Genomic DNA, 18,514 nt, shown 5'->3' on the forward strand with positions numbered 1-18,514 from the left:
CTTCTTTGACGACCAGTGAAGAATTGCTGAAAATCCCTCCTGTGCAAAACACATAAAAAACAGGTGGTTAGAAAAGCAAGGATGCTTACAGAGTCTGCCCACTGCCCTGGCAACTCATTCTCTCCAGCATAGGGCATCCAGGCTTGGTTCCTGTAGGCAGTGGGAGGAGTTGGGATGAAGTAGCCCGTGAAGCCAGGTCGGTTTGCTGGAATGGCAAACACTGCTGGTACCGTATTTCCTGGCAAAGACAAAAACAGTAGGCACCATTAATAGCTGAGATTTTCACTTGTAAATCAGATGATAGTGCTTATGAAATAGGGACTTCATGCTTGTTTGTTGAGGTTTTTTTTTGTCTGGGGCTTTGGGTTTGGTTTGTTTTGTTGTTTTGGTATTTTTTGTCCTACCATCTGACTACTGCAACTTCATAATGCTGGGAAATACTGGAGAAGGCAAAATTTGCAGTTGTCCTCATAACCAGGTACAGCCTTCAGGTAAAGAGTCCCTAGGATTTGATCCTTGTAACAAATGATCTTTGTCAAAACTTTGACTCATTAGAGAAAAGGATTTTTTCCCTTAAGTTTGCCTCCTTGTATTCAATTTTCAGCTGTTGTTACGATGGGTTTCAGTGTAATGCACCTCTCTTTTCACTGTTTATCCAGTCTTTCATGATATCTATATTATTAATATTATGATTAATACCTATATTGTATTATATGCAGGTAAAAAACCCACAAAAATGAGTGACTGATATGTTTAACAGTCTGTACTCTCAACAATTCCATCATAAAACTTCAATGCTTCTGTAAAAAATACCAAGGTTCTACCTGTTCAGTTCCTTTCCCAAGAACAGTCTATGGCTGCCATAAATGACACAGCAACAACTCAAAGAAATATTTCTTGATTATTTCCAAATCTGGTTTATCACCTCCTGATTAAGATGCATGCCATAGGAATATCCAGGAAGCCTCCTGGATTAAAATCCCACTTTCACATTCCAATTTGTGTGGAAGGAGCCAGAGTTTCAGCCAAATCTCTGGGTAGGGTCACATCTGCTTTCAGGGAAGGTTGATTCCTGTGGCCCACAGAGATGCAGAGAACAATTTGTTACAGAAATAATCCACTGGACTGTCTGGAAGACCAGCATCCTAATGTGCATATTTCCCTTGAGATATTCTTCATATATTCCCTTTGCTATCATAACTCTGTGTATTTTCCTAGTTAAAAATAGACTACAAACAACTTTCTTGCCCAGTCAAGTCTTCCTTCCTCTAGTGTCTATTTACATGCAAAGACAGACTCCAGCAGTGAATCACCAACATCACACTGAGGGCATGAAATCTTCACCCCTAAATCCTGGATGGGACAGCTGCATATCCTCTTCATCAGTTATTACATTTTCAGTTTATTCAGTTATATTACATGGACATGTATCTTACTTTTCAGACAGCAAATATAACATCATTTACATGAAAGCAGAAGGGCAGGAAACCCTTTAAAACCACAGCAAAGTACAACTCCAGCATTTTCACTGAGGAACAGAAGCACAGCAGCATTACACAGCTGGGCAGATTCAATGTAGTAGAATTAATGCAGAGAAAATAAAATTTCTCCCCCTTCCAACTGCACATCATTTGAATATTGCTGCTAATTGCTCTCAGTAGCTATGATACCACTATGCTGACAAAATCACAAAGACATGGGAAGGCCCATGGAATTCATACAGAGTATAATTGAATTAGCATCAATTACTGGCTGCTTCAAATATCCATTCCCCAGAATCTCATTTACAGCCCTGGCATATTTTTTGTTCCTGAACAACCTACCAGAGGGCTATCCTGGTAGGCTATCCAACCTACTCTGACAGATGCTGGGACATTGCATGGGCAGGTGCACAGAGACAGAAAGACTCCACCAGTGACATCCATCCCCAAAGCAGTCTCCATAAACCCAGATATTTACGGTTTCTCAATGACCTCCCATGCAGTCCCAGGCCAGAATTGCTATGGATGCAATCAGGAGTAACAGAAGAGGAGTAAAATATGGTTTTTAGCACATTTTTCTCCAGAGCAGAAACACACCACCTCTATCCCAATTCCTCCAGCCCCATGGTTTGGAAGAGGGTGGGCTAAGAGAAGAGGTGTGTCAATCATTTGTCCTTCCAGGCAAGAAAGAGCACAAGGGTTGCTATTTTAAATGAGTTAGCAAGGCTGAAAAGGAGCATTCTTCATACATGTACAGAGAAGAAAATGCTGCTCCTGTACATGGCAAAGGGCTCCTACACTAAAACACTCTTTCTATTTAACCACAGCAAAAGGAGCTACTACTCAAAATGAATATTCAATTGGCTGATATTATACCTTATCCTAAACCATTATTGCAACATCCTTATCTTAGAGCTGATGCTGGGCTGCATGAAGGTCATTTTGTCTCTTCTGAACTGCAGCCACCCTTCAGCAACACACAATAATAAAATCTCCCCATCTCTGGACCCAATCAAAAAGTGTATCCCAGAGATCCCATTACTGCACACATAAAGAAGAGGTCTTGGTAGTGTGGCACATTTCATAGCTTGAAATGTTTTGAAATGGGAGGGTGAGCATCTGCTCCTTTCAGGTACTGCACCATGTGCAGAAGGTATGACAACAAGTGGGAGCAGAATGGATCCTGCAAACCTACTCTATTTAATTAATTGACAACTCATTTGCTTAGCCACATCATGATTCTCAGTCAGTGATGTCAAAGACAATGCAGATAACTCTCTATTACTTCTGAGGAAGCTAAGAAAGAATTTTTTTCTGGGAGATTAACGCAGCAATATCTAACAAACCACTAATTTCAAAGCTTTGAACTAATGGAAAATTCTTTTGAATATTGGAAGCTCTTTTCCATAACTCTTCAAGAAAACACATTTTGCCAATAAAAAGCCATTTGAAGTATTTTTTCCAGCTAAATATTTTCCAGACACCATCAAAACAGTCTATCAGCTTCATCTCATGATTAAATCAATTCATTTATAAATACCTATCAAAAGGACCAGGAACTGACTAGACATTTAAAACTGGGACTTTTACACCCAAAACAAGTTCTGGGCAGAAACTATATTCTCCAGAATAGGAAGGGTGAAGAGCTAACAGATTACCTTTGACTGTGCAATAGCACCACCGTTTTGTGTTTTGAAGGGAAGGGGCCATGTACCTTCAATTTGCCTTCCTCAGTAGCCCACTGTTGTGACAAGAGTAGGGATAAAGTTTCTCAAGAGGCCATCAGGAGCCTTTAAAAAGTTTTCAAGCACTTGGATCAGTATTCTTGACTGACAAAATATTGCAAGGATCTAACTCATTTCTCCCCCATCGCCTGTCTCTCCCATTTTGCTTGGTTGGTACAAAGTGCAACACAAACAAGTCACACAGCTGTCCCAATACTGCATCTTATTTTGCTACCAACACCTTCTAGATCCTCCCTAAAAATTCTACTGGGTTTTGCTGTACAAATGAGCAGTTTTACTGGGTTTTATCAATTCAGAGTTCTTGAACACAGAACATCTGGGACATTACTGCTGCATCCTACCTTCAGAAAAGGCCATTTCCTGGTGCTACTGCAGGATGAGTATTTTAGGATGCAGCTGGTGCTGCACTTACAAAGGGACAGGCCATCTTCTGCAGGGCTCCTTCAGCTGCACCAGGAAAAACCCCACCTAATACAGTCTTTCTCCAAATAATCATCCTTATTTGCTATATCCCATACTTTCATTTCTGTCCAAAATAACTTATAAGGTTCTCAAAGCTGAATCGTGTCACCTGAGTGAAAAGCAGATTGATCGAGTGGACCGACAGACATGGGAGCTCTGGAACCCGGTGCAAAAGGTGTCTGATCATGGTGCTGGGCCTGATCTGCTCCACTGGACTCAGGTATTCTCACTTTGCTGCCAATATCTGATGTAGACCTGTGTGTTAAAAAGAAAAATAATACAAATTTTTTGTTATTCTGACCTACAGATGTGATTTGTAGGTACATACATGCCTATCAGCTCCAGCAGGACAAACCAGTGAGGAGCGATCTGCCCAACTTTGCTCTGGCATGACAGAAGCCTGGAGAACAACTGCACAACAGAATTTTGGAGAAGTCTGGAGAAGTTTGCAAACAACCCTTTTAGTTTTTGGTTGCTCTTTTTACCAAAGCATCGTATAGGGCCTCTGCTTTCTGCTTCAAACAAATGCTTGAGAAACACACCACTAAAACCAGAGATTTACCATAAATTCACCAGAGCTTTACCATACTTGATTCACCACCACAGACTACAGACAGTCACAACAGTGTACATGACATGGTATCATACAGTTGGAGACCACTGTGGTAAATAACATTACTGTACTTGGGAAGTGCTGAGGTCTTTGGAAATGTTGCAATTTCAGGAAAGCAGGAGAATGATGGTGTGAATTATCTGCCTCAATCCAGCACATCATTATGAGAGCTGAGGCAAAGAATGCTTTAAAACAAACAAGAGCCTGCAGATCCTAATTTTATTGACGCAGACTGGCTAACAGAAAACTCATTGTTATTTAATTTTGTGTTAAAATGAAACAAAACCAACATGTTTCTAATTTTAGGAATGGATCTTTTTAAGTGCTCCTTCAGGGTTTGGCCCAGTTATTATGACAGTGGGCTTTAGAGACCATGCCTAAAATAAAACAAGAGATAAATACCTCCTGAGAGAGGCAACAGCCACAGGACCAGTTCTGGGAGGGACAGGAGGGGGAGGAGAACCCATTACCATCTCAGGAAGCTGAGAAAATCTATAAGCCTGTAAGAGAGAAAAATACATATTTTTTGAAACACCAGTAGATCTCAGTCAAATTGAAAAACAAAACAAAATCAGAACTTAAATACTTGCTCTGTGTGCCAGTCAACTGGAAGCTAACTTTTTGTGGCCTCAACAATAATTGCATGTATTTGGGAATTTCCACTGCTTTGGTAATTTTTGAATGTGGAAGAAAACCTGAAAATTAGCTCAGAGACAAGATGAAGTCTAATCAAAATATAACATATTAAACACTGTCTCTGTGGCATTTGTAGCTTGCTGGCAAAGCAGATCTGTTGTGATTATGTGAGATTCAACAACTGCTCAGGATCATGGGGAAAAGACATGAGTATTTTCACTTTCTCAAGGAAAAAAGTATTTCAAAGATTCAGAAAGAACCCTCAGACCAGTGTGTACTGCAGTGAAGCTGCCTGTGAGCAACCCATATTTCAACCTCTTCCTTTCAGCCTTCAAGAGATGAAAAGAAAATTTTCCACAAAACCCCCCAAATTCTGTAACTTTCCAAAACAGCAACAAGGACCTCAAACAGTTCTGAAAAGGCAGACTGATCCAGAGGAACACCAGGCCCACCCACAAAATCACAAAATTAAGCAGCTTGCCTGCAGTAATTCTGAATTTCATCACCAATACACGTGAAGGAGGACTAATTATGTGCATGAAACTCAGGGCACCCCAGAAATGACATGAAGGACAAAATTTTCCTCCAAAATCCTTTGCACTGCTATAGATTAGAGGCTGTAATTTTTCAAATACACATAGAGGAATGATATCTCACTAGATGCTTCACTACATCATGGGTGAGGGTTTTGTTTTCCTATTGCTTTTTGTTTTATTATTTAGTTGTGATTCTTTTTTAGTTGTGGTTTGCATGACGATGATTCAAAGCAGTGCATGGGAATAAAGATAAAATCAGAGGAATAACAAATAAAAAATACGGGAAGGTTGACCATTATTAAGACACTGGCATTTTGAAAAATAAAAAAGGGATCCAGTGGTGGGACTTTGGCCCTCTAAACAAGAGGAATCTGGTTTACCCAGAGAAACTCCTCCACAAACAGCAGTGAAAGTTAAAAGCACATTAAAACACATGGGATGAGTCACACTCTGTCTCCTGCCCAGAGAAAGAGCATACAGGATTTACGTGATTATTTCAGACTTACCACCTACATTTAGATTGGAATTTGGCAATATAAATCCCACACTATATATCAGAAAAAGCCTTCTGTAATCATCTTGTAAAATTACACATTTAGACCATATTCCAAATGCCTTCATTCTCAAATACCTGCAAAACTAGGTCAACAAAAAGAAAAGGTAACTTATCAAATTGATTTTTGATGTGTCTCCAAGGGAAAAGCAGTACAGACCCAGCATCTTTCTCTGTCCTCTCACTGCTACCCCTTCTAAAACATGTTAAAAACCCTCAAAGGCATGTCTTTGAAAATAATTTTTTCTTGCATGCCACCTACAAATTCTCCTAATATTTACTTTCACCATGCTACCATGATATTTAAAGCATTTCTACATTTAAGTGGGAGGAAAAAAAGAAGTCTAAAAAGACACTGCTACATTTCTTAGCCAGGGGTCAGAAACACTTGATTTTTAATGAAAGAACTGTAAGGGAAAAACAAATGTTATTTGCATCAAAGAAAACCTCAATTATATTTCTCCTGATAGTGCTGGATGTGGAATGGTCTGCAGTGCCTCTTCTGCATCTCAAAGGCTGGCAGTGCCCTCACAGGCTGCCTGAACTCTCCCTTCTGCCTCCACGAGCCTTTCATCCCACATCTTGCTCGCAGCATGCATTTCATAAAAAGCATGAAATCCTTTTTATTCCCCCTGTTTTAAAGGAACAGCACATGGGATAATGTTTGGTAGTGGAAAGCGAGTCCAGACAGTTTAGCAGGGTAGGCAGAGACTCAGATTTGGGTTTTCTCTTGTGTGTTGTGCTTTGGAAGAGGGACATCAAAGGAGGTATTAGGTATTTTAAGGAATCACAGTTCACAAATATGCTGTGACTTGCACTGGAAATTTTGAGGAAAAAAGTAAAATAGAAAATCTAAGCCTTTATTTTGCTGCTTACACAGAAGATGAGCAATTTTGAGTGAGTGGCAATATTTTGCTAATGGCTGGGCAGAGAGAATTCTGTTAAAGTGAAAAATCTTGTAAAAAGATCTGCTCCACCACGCTGAGGAACTGTTTGTCCAGCAGGGACAGGAGTCAGCCCTCATTGCCCTGAGATGCCACACACCAACATGGTTGTGGGAGGGAATTCCAGTGAAATTTCTAGAGTTTCTCTAACCTGTTGGGGCGTTAGTGTTTTCCTGCAGGCAACATATAAATGGGAAAGAAGTGTTCAGAAGCTAAATGAAGCCAGGGTTTTACCACAGATGCCTGTTAAAGATTTGTATGAGCCCTTAGGCTCTTGGCCAATGGGCCTGATTGTAGAATTAAAGTCACTTCACCACTGTGAAACGAGTCAAAGAGGAAAACAACAAACAGAAAACACAACCCAGCTGATTTCACAGATTTGCCTAATTTTACTCTTCAAATATTTATCTTTTTTAAATGATCTCTTGGTTTTTAGCAAAAGAAAAATCCAACCAGACAAAAACAAACAAACAAACCAAAAGCCCAAAAACGAACAAAAGAAAACAATCTTAAGAAGGAAAACATTCTGCATGGGTTCCAAACTCTATTTTATGAAAAATTAGAGAGTCTGTAACACAAAGGCTATAACAACCAGGCAGAGGCAACCCCACTTGAGACCCAGGACAGACTGCACAGGTAGCAGAGAGCAGACCCTGTGTCTCCCTTTCAGTAAGAAATGCCAGTGAAGGAGTCTGCTATGGCTAGAACACTGACAATTTAAAAAGCAAACCAATAAATAACTTTTAAAAGTAGGAAGTGCAGTTTAGCAGCCATTGGGCCAAGTACAATAAATCATCTGGAGGATAAAGTCCAGCCACCAGCAGAGACCATTGTCTCCTACAACCCACGGGAGCCCAAGGTACCACTTGTCGGGATGGAGAAAAGAAAAGAAAACTCACAGACTGGCTTGGAAGGCACCTTAAAGATTATCTAGGCCCAAGCCCTTTGCAACAGACAGGGACTCCTTCCACTAGACCGGGTTGTTCAAAGCCCCAACCAGCCTGGCCATGGATGGGCCACACACAACTTTTTGGGCAGCCTAGTCCAGTGCCTCAGCACCCTCACAGTACAGAATTCCTTACCCATATCTAATCTAACCCTGCCCTCTCTCAGTTCAGAGTCATTCCCACTTTACTTGCCCTTGTAAAAAGCCCCTCTCCAGCTCTCTTGTAGCTCTTTTAGGTACTGGAAGGTGCTCTAAAGTCTCCCTGGAGCTGTCTCTTCTCCAGGCTGAACAAACCCAAGCCTGTGTTCATAGGTCAGCACAAAATAACTAATGTCCAAAGCAGAAACTTTGCAGTTAGTTTTAAGGCTACATTTTCCTAGCTCAAATATTTAAATATTTTTACCACTTTCCACTTACAGATTTGTCCTGAGTGAAAGTATTCTATGTTGCCTTCTAATTACAGAAATATCCATCTCCTTACATCTCACCATAGGAATTAAAAGGCCAGTGTCCTTGCTAACTCATGGAATGATTTAACTTATTTGTTTATTACATTGCAATCCAGGAATAATGCAAATTTATTGATTTGGCTTTGCCTTTATAGCTGTCCTGCTTCGTACTAAGCAGCTGTTACTGAAAGTGGCTGAATTTGGGTAAAATACTCCTGCTTTACCCCTGTTAAATGAAGGGGAGCTCTGAGAACAAGGATGCTTTATCAGTCTCTCAGGCTGTAAGTTCTGGTCATCAGTGCCTGTTTGTGGTGCTGGCTCTCACCTTGGGACCCAGAGCTCTGTTTCTCTCACTCCTCTTTCCAGAGCACTAAAGAGGAAAGATGGAAACTGGTCCAGCCTTGTAATGGGGGAGGGTTTTCTTCTCTGCTCTTAGCTCTCACTTGACTCAGCTGAGCATATTTCCAAAGCAAATTTCCAAACAAGATCGACCAAGGCACGGAGCTGGCGGTTGGTGTCACACGTTCAACACTTTAACTCCATCCTCCAGTCACAGCACACCAGCTGGGTGCCAAGGACTCAACCAAGTGTTACTCATCATGTTTTGGAAGCTCCAGAACAACAATTTGCATTCCACTGGCTTTCCTCTGCATGAGCCCTGTGTGGAGGAATCCTCTTTTCACAGGTCACCCAACAGGCAGGTTGGCAAACAGGCATTCCCTCACAAGAGCTACAGATAATTTCAGTATTAATGGCAGCACATCCAGAAAAACATAAACAAACAAATAAAAAATACGCAGAATGCCTCAAAATGGAGAAGAAAAAGGAGAAGGAAAAAAAAATGTGTGCACACTCTGGAGAGATACACAAACGATTGATGGTGGGACTAGCCAAGAAGTTGATAACAAAAAAATAAAGATCCACAATTTGGAGGACACCAGAAGCGACACAGAACTAAAGAGTGGCTCTGGACCCCTCAGCACTTGCTCCATCTAAGCAGACAAAATGCCCTTGAATTTTCAAAGATGAAATTTTCATTTTCAAAATTCTCAGCGTTTTGAATTGTAACAGCATTGTTGATGTTGACTTCTAATTGCCACTCAGAACTGAATTTTAAGAAAGGGAAAAATTACTAATTATTGGTTTACAGAGGTAACAAACACCCCAGTGCACAGGTACCTCTCATCCCCAAAGATGGGGATATTTTCAATTCCAACCCTCCATGCCCATGAGAACAAACCAGGAAATGGGGTGGTTGAAGCACAGTGCATATACATGAAACTGATATGCAGAAAACTATGAATTACTAGCCCTTATCCATAGCCCAGCAGTCTGTGCCTATACTCATCTGTGGCAATCAACTATCTGCAGGGAATTCAACTCTTTAACTCTGTCTTCAGAATGCCAGAAAGATAAGCAAAAGGTTCCAAACATGCAGATGATTTAGGAGAGTAATAAGTCTTAGAAAGACAACAGTGAATCATTCACCATGAGAAGAGCGGCTATTATATTTTTTTAAAAACCTCTCACCATATAATATTTTGAATTTCATTTAAAAAGGATTCTTTTAAGTGTCAAGGTAATTTGACTCCCTATTAGCTGTCTCTTAAGCTTTTAATCGAATTCTAACCATAAAAAATGATTATACGCTGTACGAATTTCATCGGACCAATTTCAAAGTGTCAGAAATAACCTAAGCATGATTTAAATAGCACCAACCTGAACCTTTGCACTGGCTTTCAGCTGTGTTCAGAATAGTTCAGAAGCAGCATCCCTTAATGTATTTTTTTATTGTCAAGGAAGTCATGGTAAGGGTGATTTTGAACTGAGGACATTTTTCTGCATTATCCTCTTATTCTAGCCAGAGTGTTAGGAACTCAATTTGAAATATATTCTTAAAAAAATATTCTGACCAAAAAAAAGGCCTTAAAATGAACAATTTATCACATTGGCATTGTTAGATGGGCTATTTCTTATCTGAAAGCAATCACCTCTTGGTTTAGATTTGTATCTGACACAAAAGAAAATATATTGTTGAGTTTCACATTACCATATGTGGGAATTCAGGGGCAGTTTCTCATGTGAGGGTGTGCACAGTGCTAGTGTCACTGCTGTCCAGACCCCTACAAAATTCCATTATCAATTTCCACCCTCGGGTTTAAGTTCCTAATTCACGTATTACTCTGCAAGGTGAGCTGCTTGAGGCTAGAAAATGAAGGATAAAGTCAGTTATAAGGTCAGCTGAGACCTGTGGAATTCAATCTTCTCTAGATTTCTTCTCTAGAGACCCAAGCTAATAGCTGTAAGTGCAAGATTACCAATTACAGCCCACATTTCATGTTGCTCTTCAGTGCTCAACCTCCCCAGTGATGCAGAAGAGTTGGTGTTCCCTACCCAGAAGTCACCATAGTTAATCCATAAAACCACATTGCTTCCTAATATCCATTGCCTGAGCAGAAGGAAATGGGCAAACAAGTTTGGTGTGAGTTGTACAGCACTTCACTCTAACAACTAAAAATTGAGTCATATTTCTCTCTCTACAAGGCTTTTTAAGGAAAAACTGTTTAAATAAGAAATTATACGTCAAATATTTTTACTTTTACCTTAATAACTAAGTACCCATGGTTCATAATGTGGACTTTTTAATCTAATTACATAATATTACTTAAGCCCATGAACAAGAAGGTGAAAAAGAAGGACTAGCTTCTAAAGGTCTATCTAGTCTTAAGGACCAGCTTTAAAACACCTATCTTGTTTTAAATATATTATTATATTCTAAAACTCTCAGTTTTCCACTATGTGATATTACGCACTTCTATTCAAACAATACACTTATAATCTTAGCTCTATCATTTAATTTTGGAAGCTTTCTCTACAGCTTCAGGTGAAACACAGTGTTCTCTTGGGGATCAGTGTCTATCAGTACAGAAAGTCTAAAATTCTCAGCAGCAGGGTTCCAAGAGTTTGGGGTCTGTTGGACAGCCTATTTTAAATCTTCAGCCTATTCTGCAGCCTATTCTTTTAAATCTTAGTACAACTTAGAAAAGACCACCTTGCTGCTAAAATAAATACTGATAAAATAGAGTCATTCATGGTGTACATGTGTGGCTCATGGTGTATGTGTGTAGCCCAACTGCAAAGTCTAGGTTGGTGTTTAGGCAAGCACACATGTAGATGTATATATATATACACATCACCCTACACACACTTATTTTTTGGTTTTAAGCACCTAAATGGGACTACTTAAAAAAAAAAAAACACCGCTCAGAGCAGAAGCACCCTTCTGACATTACAGTGTGGCAAAGAGAAGCTCCACTTACGGGCCTTGGCAAGCTGTACTGGTACATTTCTGGCCTGTAGGTGGGCACCCACTGCACGCCCGCCCGCGGCCGGCTCATGGTGCCAGGGGCACTGGTCACCACCTCGGAGTAGGGCAGGTGTGGGGCCGAGCCGTAGGCGTCCTGCCGGGGCTGGCCCCCGTGGCCAGCAGAGGCCAGGCTGAAGGCCTCCTCCAGCAGCATGTGCATCTGCTGCCGCACCTCGTCGATGGACGGCTGCGAGCTCAGCGTCGACGTCTCCGAGTGGCCCTTGGCCTGACGGGCCCTGCCGTAATTCCGTGGCTCGTTGACCCGGTCAACGTTGGTTTCTTCTATGATTTCAGGCTCGGTCTGGTGGGGGGAATAGAAGTGGATGTCACAGGCTTTACATGTGCTTTGATAGCATTTACAAATCGCATTTGTGCCGCGTCAGCATTCTCAAACGCAGACATAACACACACAGATGTAACACACACAGACATAACACAGACATAATACACACAGACATAACACACAGAGGTAAGACAGACGTAACTCACAGAGACATAACGCACACAGACGTAACACACACAGATGTAACGCACACAGACATAACACACACGTAATGCACCCAGACATAACGCACATGTAACACACACAGACGTAACGCACACAGACGTAACACACACGTAACACAGATGTAACGCACACAGACGTACCGCACAGACGTTATACAGACATAATACAGACATAACACAGACGTAACACACACAGACGTAACACGGACATGACGCACACGGACGTAACGCACATGTAACACACACGAAACACACCCAGACGTAACATACATGTAACACACAGAGACGTAACACACACAGACGTAACACACCCGGATGTAACACACCCGGATGTAACGCACTCATAACGCAGGCAGACGTAACGCACACAGACATAACGCACACAGACATAACGCACACAGACATAACGCACACAGACATAACGCACACAGACATAACGCACACGTAACACACACGTAACGCACACGTAACGCACACAGACATAACACACGGAGACGTAACGCACACAGACGTAATGCAGACGTAACTCACACAGACATAACGCACACACAATCAGGAATTGTAATAATGTAGACACATGGAAAATGGAAAAATAGAAACTCCCACAGACACAGGAGGGTTTGATGTGCAGTCTTGGGAGAATGTTGATGTAAAAATAAAATATACAGACATTAAGCAGAAAAATCATAAATGTGTGTTTCTGTAGTTGTAAGTAAGAATATGTCTTAAGTAAGTAAAAAAATGTATTAATAAGATGGTGAAGGGTTTATAATGTAGGGGTGTAACTGTATAGAGTAAGCTAAGAGTTTAGATTTCTAATAGAAGCATAGGTGTGTATGTGTAATAGTAGCCCATTGGATAAAAGTATCTGCATTGCAGTAGAAGTAAAGGTAATAGGTTAGGAAAGCAAAATAAACCCTATGGCAACTGTTCATTGGATTAAAAAGTTAATATATTGTCTTGTAACAAAAAACCTGTGACTACTTTGTGCTATGGCCAACTGCTTGCTCTCATAAATCTCACAGCCTCTGATACTGATGTTTATCTGAGCAATAAATCATTTTCAGCCCAACTGTGGTCCCATCCCTTTACTTAAAGCAGCAATAATGATATAGACACACAACAAATATTGGAAAGAAATAATACAATGCAGGGGAGTATAATAGCCCTTTATATTCTACATTCTTTGCTGGGAAAAGTAGCAGGGACACTCTGTAGCAGATTAAACTGTCAATGGCTCACTTAAAACCAATTAGAATTAACATTTGAATTCTTGTCTTAGTTGTATCAATGGCAGTGCAACTGTGCCAGGAAGAGAACGGTTCCCCAAATAGTACCATCACTGTGAAGGACCCCTTACAAGGGACAGATTATTATAGCTAGAGACACTGAAATTCCTTTGTTCAGGCTCTCACATTAAGATTTCTGAAGAACTAAACTTCAGGAGTTCTTCTGAACTTCCACAATGACATCACAAATTCAGCCCTGCCCCTTGCAGAGAACACCGTGGCCCAGCTCACGTGTCTTACACAGCCCCCATGCAGGAGTCACAGGTATTTACTCAAAGTTAACCTGGGAACAGGGAATCAAGCACATTCTCCCACAACCAGACAGTGCTTGGGCAGCTTAGCTTGAAGGGCTACTCCTAGGGTGATTCCTTCTCTACAGATAAGTACAAACAGAAATCACCTCCCTTTTTTTTTGGCTCTAACTCCATGACAGAAATCAATCACATTGCAAGAAGCTGAAAGTAGAATACCACACTTCATCTGCATTTTTTAAGATCAATTTTACAGCCCAGAGTTTTAAAAACATATGTTTTTAACCAGCAACTATAATTATATTTATAAAATATATAAATATATAATAATAAATATATAATTATAATTATAATTTAAAATTCTTTAAATACCTGTAAAATGCATTGACTGTGAAGGATAAATGGGATGAGCAATAGGATCTGTGCCTCCTTCTATATATAGCATGTGCTTAGAAACTGTGCTAGTGTTTAAAATAGCCCTAAATAAAAGAATACAACAGGATGTTCTTGCTAAAAATTCCAGCACTATCCTGATCATTTCAGTGTTCTGTAGCTCCTAGTGTGGTATATCTTTTTCCCCTGTAATAGTGATTTTCTACACCTGAACAGATAAGTGACTGTGCCCCCAAACTTTTGGGACAAAAGCTGTGGGACAATCATAAAATATATTTATTCCTTTTCAGAGGGAAATACCAAACTGGTGTTCTTTTTCTGTTATCAGCCACTCATAAAAGAGTTATACTGGTAGTGAAAACTGATAATAAATCTAAGTAAAATACTAATTTGCTTTCCCTGTTTTAAGCATACCTATTTTGTATTGAATGAAATTATGGCAGTAAAAAAGAAAGAAAAATTAAGATAAAAATTAAACATTTGCACATTAGAATTTAGCCATAATTTACATAGTCATAGTTACACAGTATATTATCTAAATTCAAAGCCAGAAACTCAAATTCAGGCTTCCCAAGTGGTACACACATCAGATTGGGTGAAGGGGAATGCAACTGCACCAAATTATCTTAAATGGAAAAACTTCGTAGGAAATCTTCAACTAAAACCTCTCCTATAATTTCATTCCTTCATTTTAATTCCATTGGTGCTTGTGTTGCTACAATAAATAAAAATCAGACACATTTTAGAAAGCTGACTATAAAATGCAATGGTAGTTTGTGTAAGTGCAGCCAAAGAGCCTCTGAAATCATAATATCCTGACTGGATGATTAACAACCATGGTTCTTCCATTTGCTCATGCCTGCAAAAATGTAAGTGGAATCCCACATAGACCTATTAGTACCCAAAGCTGAAATAAATCAGTTTTTTTTACTACAACTCACTGCTGAAGCCATTAGACCCCCACAGAATGTTTAAAATATATCACATGTATACAAGATTTATATTAGCAGCCAACATTAAGGCAGCTTTGAATCATCAATATAAAAGCTGACATGTAGATTTTGCAGAAAAATAATAATAATTTCTTTTCCTCCTATTTTAAAATCTATTTCAATTCATCCTATCACTTTCTGAGTGTTATTTGTTATTTTGTTTGTTATCCTTTCAACAGAAACACTTAGCTATCCTAAATAGAGGCCACCATTACACAAAATCATACACAGGTACTGCACAATAGAAGGGACTAGAGGTACTTGAAGAAAGCAAACAAAACCCTGCAGTGAGAGACAGACTCTCTATATCTCTTGAATAATTCTGCTGCTGCAACATTTTCAGTAAAATTCTTTATGTGAACGTTAATCTATAACCTTTGGGGTGCATTGCATTAATTTAGCTATATCAACTAAATTATGCCCATGAATTCTTTTGTATACTGATTATTTAGATATGTATAATAAGGTCATTTTCTTCCTTTGATAGCAAAACCAGCCTAAATATTTTCTGCTCTGGTATAAGTCTAGAGGTTCTAGAATCTTTTGTTATGGCATGTACTCTACACAGAGTTGTTCATGAACTTGTTGAAAATAATAAACATGTTAATAAAGTCTTCTGAATCTAATTCCTACTTGAAGGTGATGGTAGTGAAACCTGTTGGGACTCCTTAAAATGGAAAGCTAGATACTGGTCAATAATAATTCATTTATAAAGGCACTATGAAGGCAAGTAATATACTGAGAACATCAAACAGTAGAACGTATACTCAAAAATAATATTAAAAGCTACATATTCCATATGGACAAATGTAAAATATTGGATCTTTATCCTCATATCTTCACCAGTTTTTAGCTCTGAGAAACAGAACCACAATTCAAAGAAATATCACAAAAATTAATTATAGAGAATGAAGTATTTTCAGAAAAGTATAAATGAAGTATTTTAGCAAATCATTTAGAAATTTGTTATTGAAAGGAAACTTTGTGGTTGTGCACATGAATGAGGAATTCTTAAAAAGTTTTTTTAAAGAATCTGGGAGATCTCAATCTCTTTTCTTTAAAAATAAAAGCATTATTGTTGCTGGGAACGAAAACCTCAACACATAACCTGGGTGTACTGGTAACAGCTCAAATTCCCTCCACAAATTTTTATGCTGTAAAAAAAGTCTCCCGACTTTTTTTAGGCAATACAAACTATTTGATTCATAAATTGAATGATTTGGCACTGCTTATAAAATGCAGATTTCACTATTCTTTGGAAGCACCTGCTGCTAAATAACATGCTGGGAGGAAGAGTTTAGCAGCACTCTGAGAAGGCTGGAACATTTAATATGACAAATTGGATGTCAAAAATGGGTGCCAAGTGTTGCTGTATGAAACAGAAAGGGCACATGAGTCAGCACTCAGAGCAGCCCTTCCTCACCCATTTTCAGAGGTCAGATTTGCAGAGGTGTTTAGCTGGTGGGATCCATGAATTCAGCCATCAGTGGGTATCCTGGGAGACAGAGCCTGTCAGACACAGCTCCCAGGAGCCTCAAACAGGAGAGGGGGACCAGCCCACGCTGCAGGCTTAGGCTTGGCAGCTAAATTTCAATATCCTGTCCCATTTCCCAGCAGCATTTCTGTGCTTTCAGATGAGAAATGCATTCAGAGCTGGAAGAGGTGCACTGCAGTGAATCTGCAGTGCATCGGGCAGAGGGATTTTATGTAACTTATCAGTGAAGCACTGTGCCAGGGACAGGTTGCCCGACTGCAGCACCAAAGGCAAGGCAAAAGCAATGTTTTCTGTGATGTGCACACATCTCACAGCTTAAAATTACTCTGAGGACACTTCAGAATCTGCATAAGCTCATTAATCTACTTCCAAGGTTTTTAATATATTTTCTTTTTTAAATGGTTTTTATATAGCATACACAATATATTGAAATATATTTTTAAAATCTGCTGCCGTGCCTGCTCCCCGAATGTTTTCAACACTGATTTCCTGGGAAATATCCCCTGTGAAAAACTAGCTTTTATTAGCATAGTATTGGCATCCTAATTCCTCAGAAAGCAGTGTACCAGTCAGCCCACTCACACAGCTCCAGATGACTTCTGCAGTCTGATGGGAAGTGTCCAAATGCAGGGAATCATTTCAGAAATCTGACAACTACAACTTACCCTGAAGAATTCCGTAAAAGGTTTAAACTTTCCTGAACACATCCCCCCAACTTTGGTACTTTCTTTCTCCTTGCTAAAATCACATTCCTGGCAGAGAGAGGGTTGACAATGAAACATCCCCCCACAAAAAATGTTTTTCACCTACAATGTTTAGAGGATGGGCAACCACAGGTGAACTTCCTTGTTTTCCAGAATGGTTTAGACCCTCTCTAGGACTGATCTTCAGGGCTGGCTGAGCAACAGTAGTTTGCACATGTGACAAAGGATTGAAAAACTCAACATTTCCCCAGTGTGGGGGGATATTTTTAATCCTCCTTCTGGGTTCACACAGCATCAACTTGCACCCAGTGTTTGTTCAGACTGCACAAGACAACTCCTCTGCCTTGTGCTGCCTGCATGAACTCCTTGGACCACAAAGCAGCATCACCTCTAGCTGAGTTTGACATTTACCTACACAAAACTCCCCCAGTTCTGATGGGAGCAAGAGGACAATCCCTGTCCCCAGGGGATTTCCAAAAACACTGCCATTGGGACTTAGTTCTTAGGATGAACTCCTAAGTTCATCCTCTGTTTATTCTTCTGAACCAAGAGAGCAGCTCCAGGCTGTTCTTCAGAACAGAGAATTTTAATTGCAATGAAGAAAGCTCACTGTCAAGTAGCCACACACTTAGAAGAACTATCTAAATTCAAGATTTAATACTTTGGCAAATAATGGGGTTTGGGCAAAGGTTTTCTTTGCATTTCAGACTGTAAAATGATGTAGAATGATAAAGTACACGAAAGAGTCTGAGCTTTCTTCAGGATGCTGAGTGTGGGATCTCAGCACCTCAGGATGGAGGTGCAGAGAGGCCGAGACCACCCTTGGGGGGCTCGGGAATCCTGGAATGTTGCCAGAAGTGTCTGGTGGCAGGATTTTGATCCTACACAGGAGATGAGACCTGTATGAGGACTGGGAGGATTCCACTGGGTGAATGGTGAAGGGATAAGTTAGTTAAAGTGTAAAACACAGGGTTTAGGATTTTGGTACAGGGGGGTCTAAAGAAGTAAGATGGAGGAATTGGGGCGTGTCCTGTCCTTCTTCTTCTTCTTCTTGGCCTCCATCTTCTGTGGTGGTGGTGGCACTTGGGGATTGGTTGTTACTAGAAGTGCACAGGTTAATAAGAGTAGAAAGTATTGGAGAAAAATGATAA

The 18,514-nt window shown here is 40.0% G+C and overlaps 1 protein-coding gene across 1 annotated transcript in view; it reads right to left on the reverse strand.

Moving 5' to 3' along the window:
- The window catches only part of KIAA1549L (KIAA1549 like), a gene marked incomplete at its 5' end in the record, with an annotated part of 131,424 nt that overhangs the window by 7,038 nt on the left and 105,872 nt on the right, over positions 1 to 18,514 (reverse strand). The window contains 4 exons of the mRNA XM_058806928.1: positions 90 to 238; positions 3,798 to 3,943; positions 4,704 to 4,801; positions 11,686 to 12,033. Of these exons, the coding sequence (XP_058662911.1) occupies positions 90 to 238; positions 3,798 to 3,943; positions 4,704 to 4,801; positions 11,686 to 12,033 (741 nt within the window). The remainder of the gene's footprint in view (positions 1 to 89; positions 239 to 3,797; positions 3,944 to 4,703; positions 4,802 to 11,685; positions 12,034 to 18,514) is intronic.

Source organism: Ammospiza caudacuta, chromosome 6 (genome assembly GCF_027887145.1).
Source record: "Ammospiza caudacuta isolate bAmmCau1 chromosome 6, bAmmCau1.pri, whole genome shotgun sequence".
Taxonomy (NCBI): domain Eukaryota; kingdom Metazoa; phylum Chordata; class Aves; order Passeriformes; family Passerellidae; genus Ammospiza; species Ammospiza caudacuta.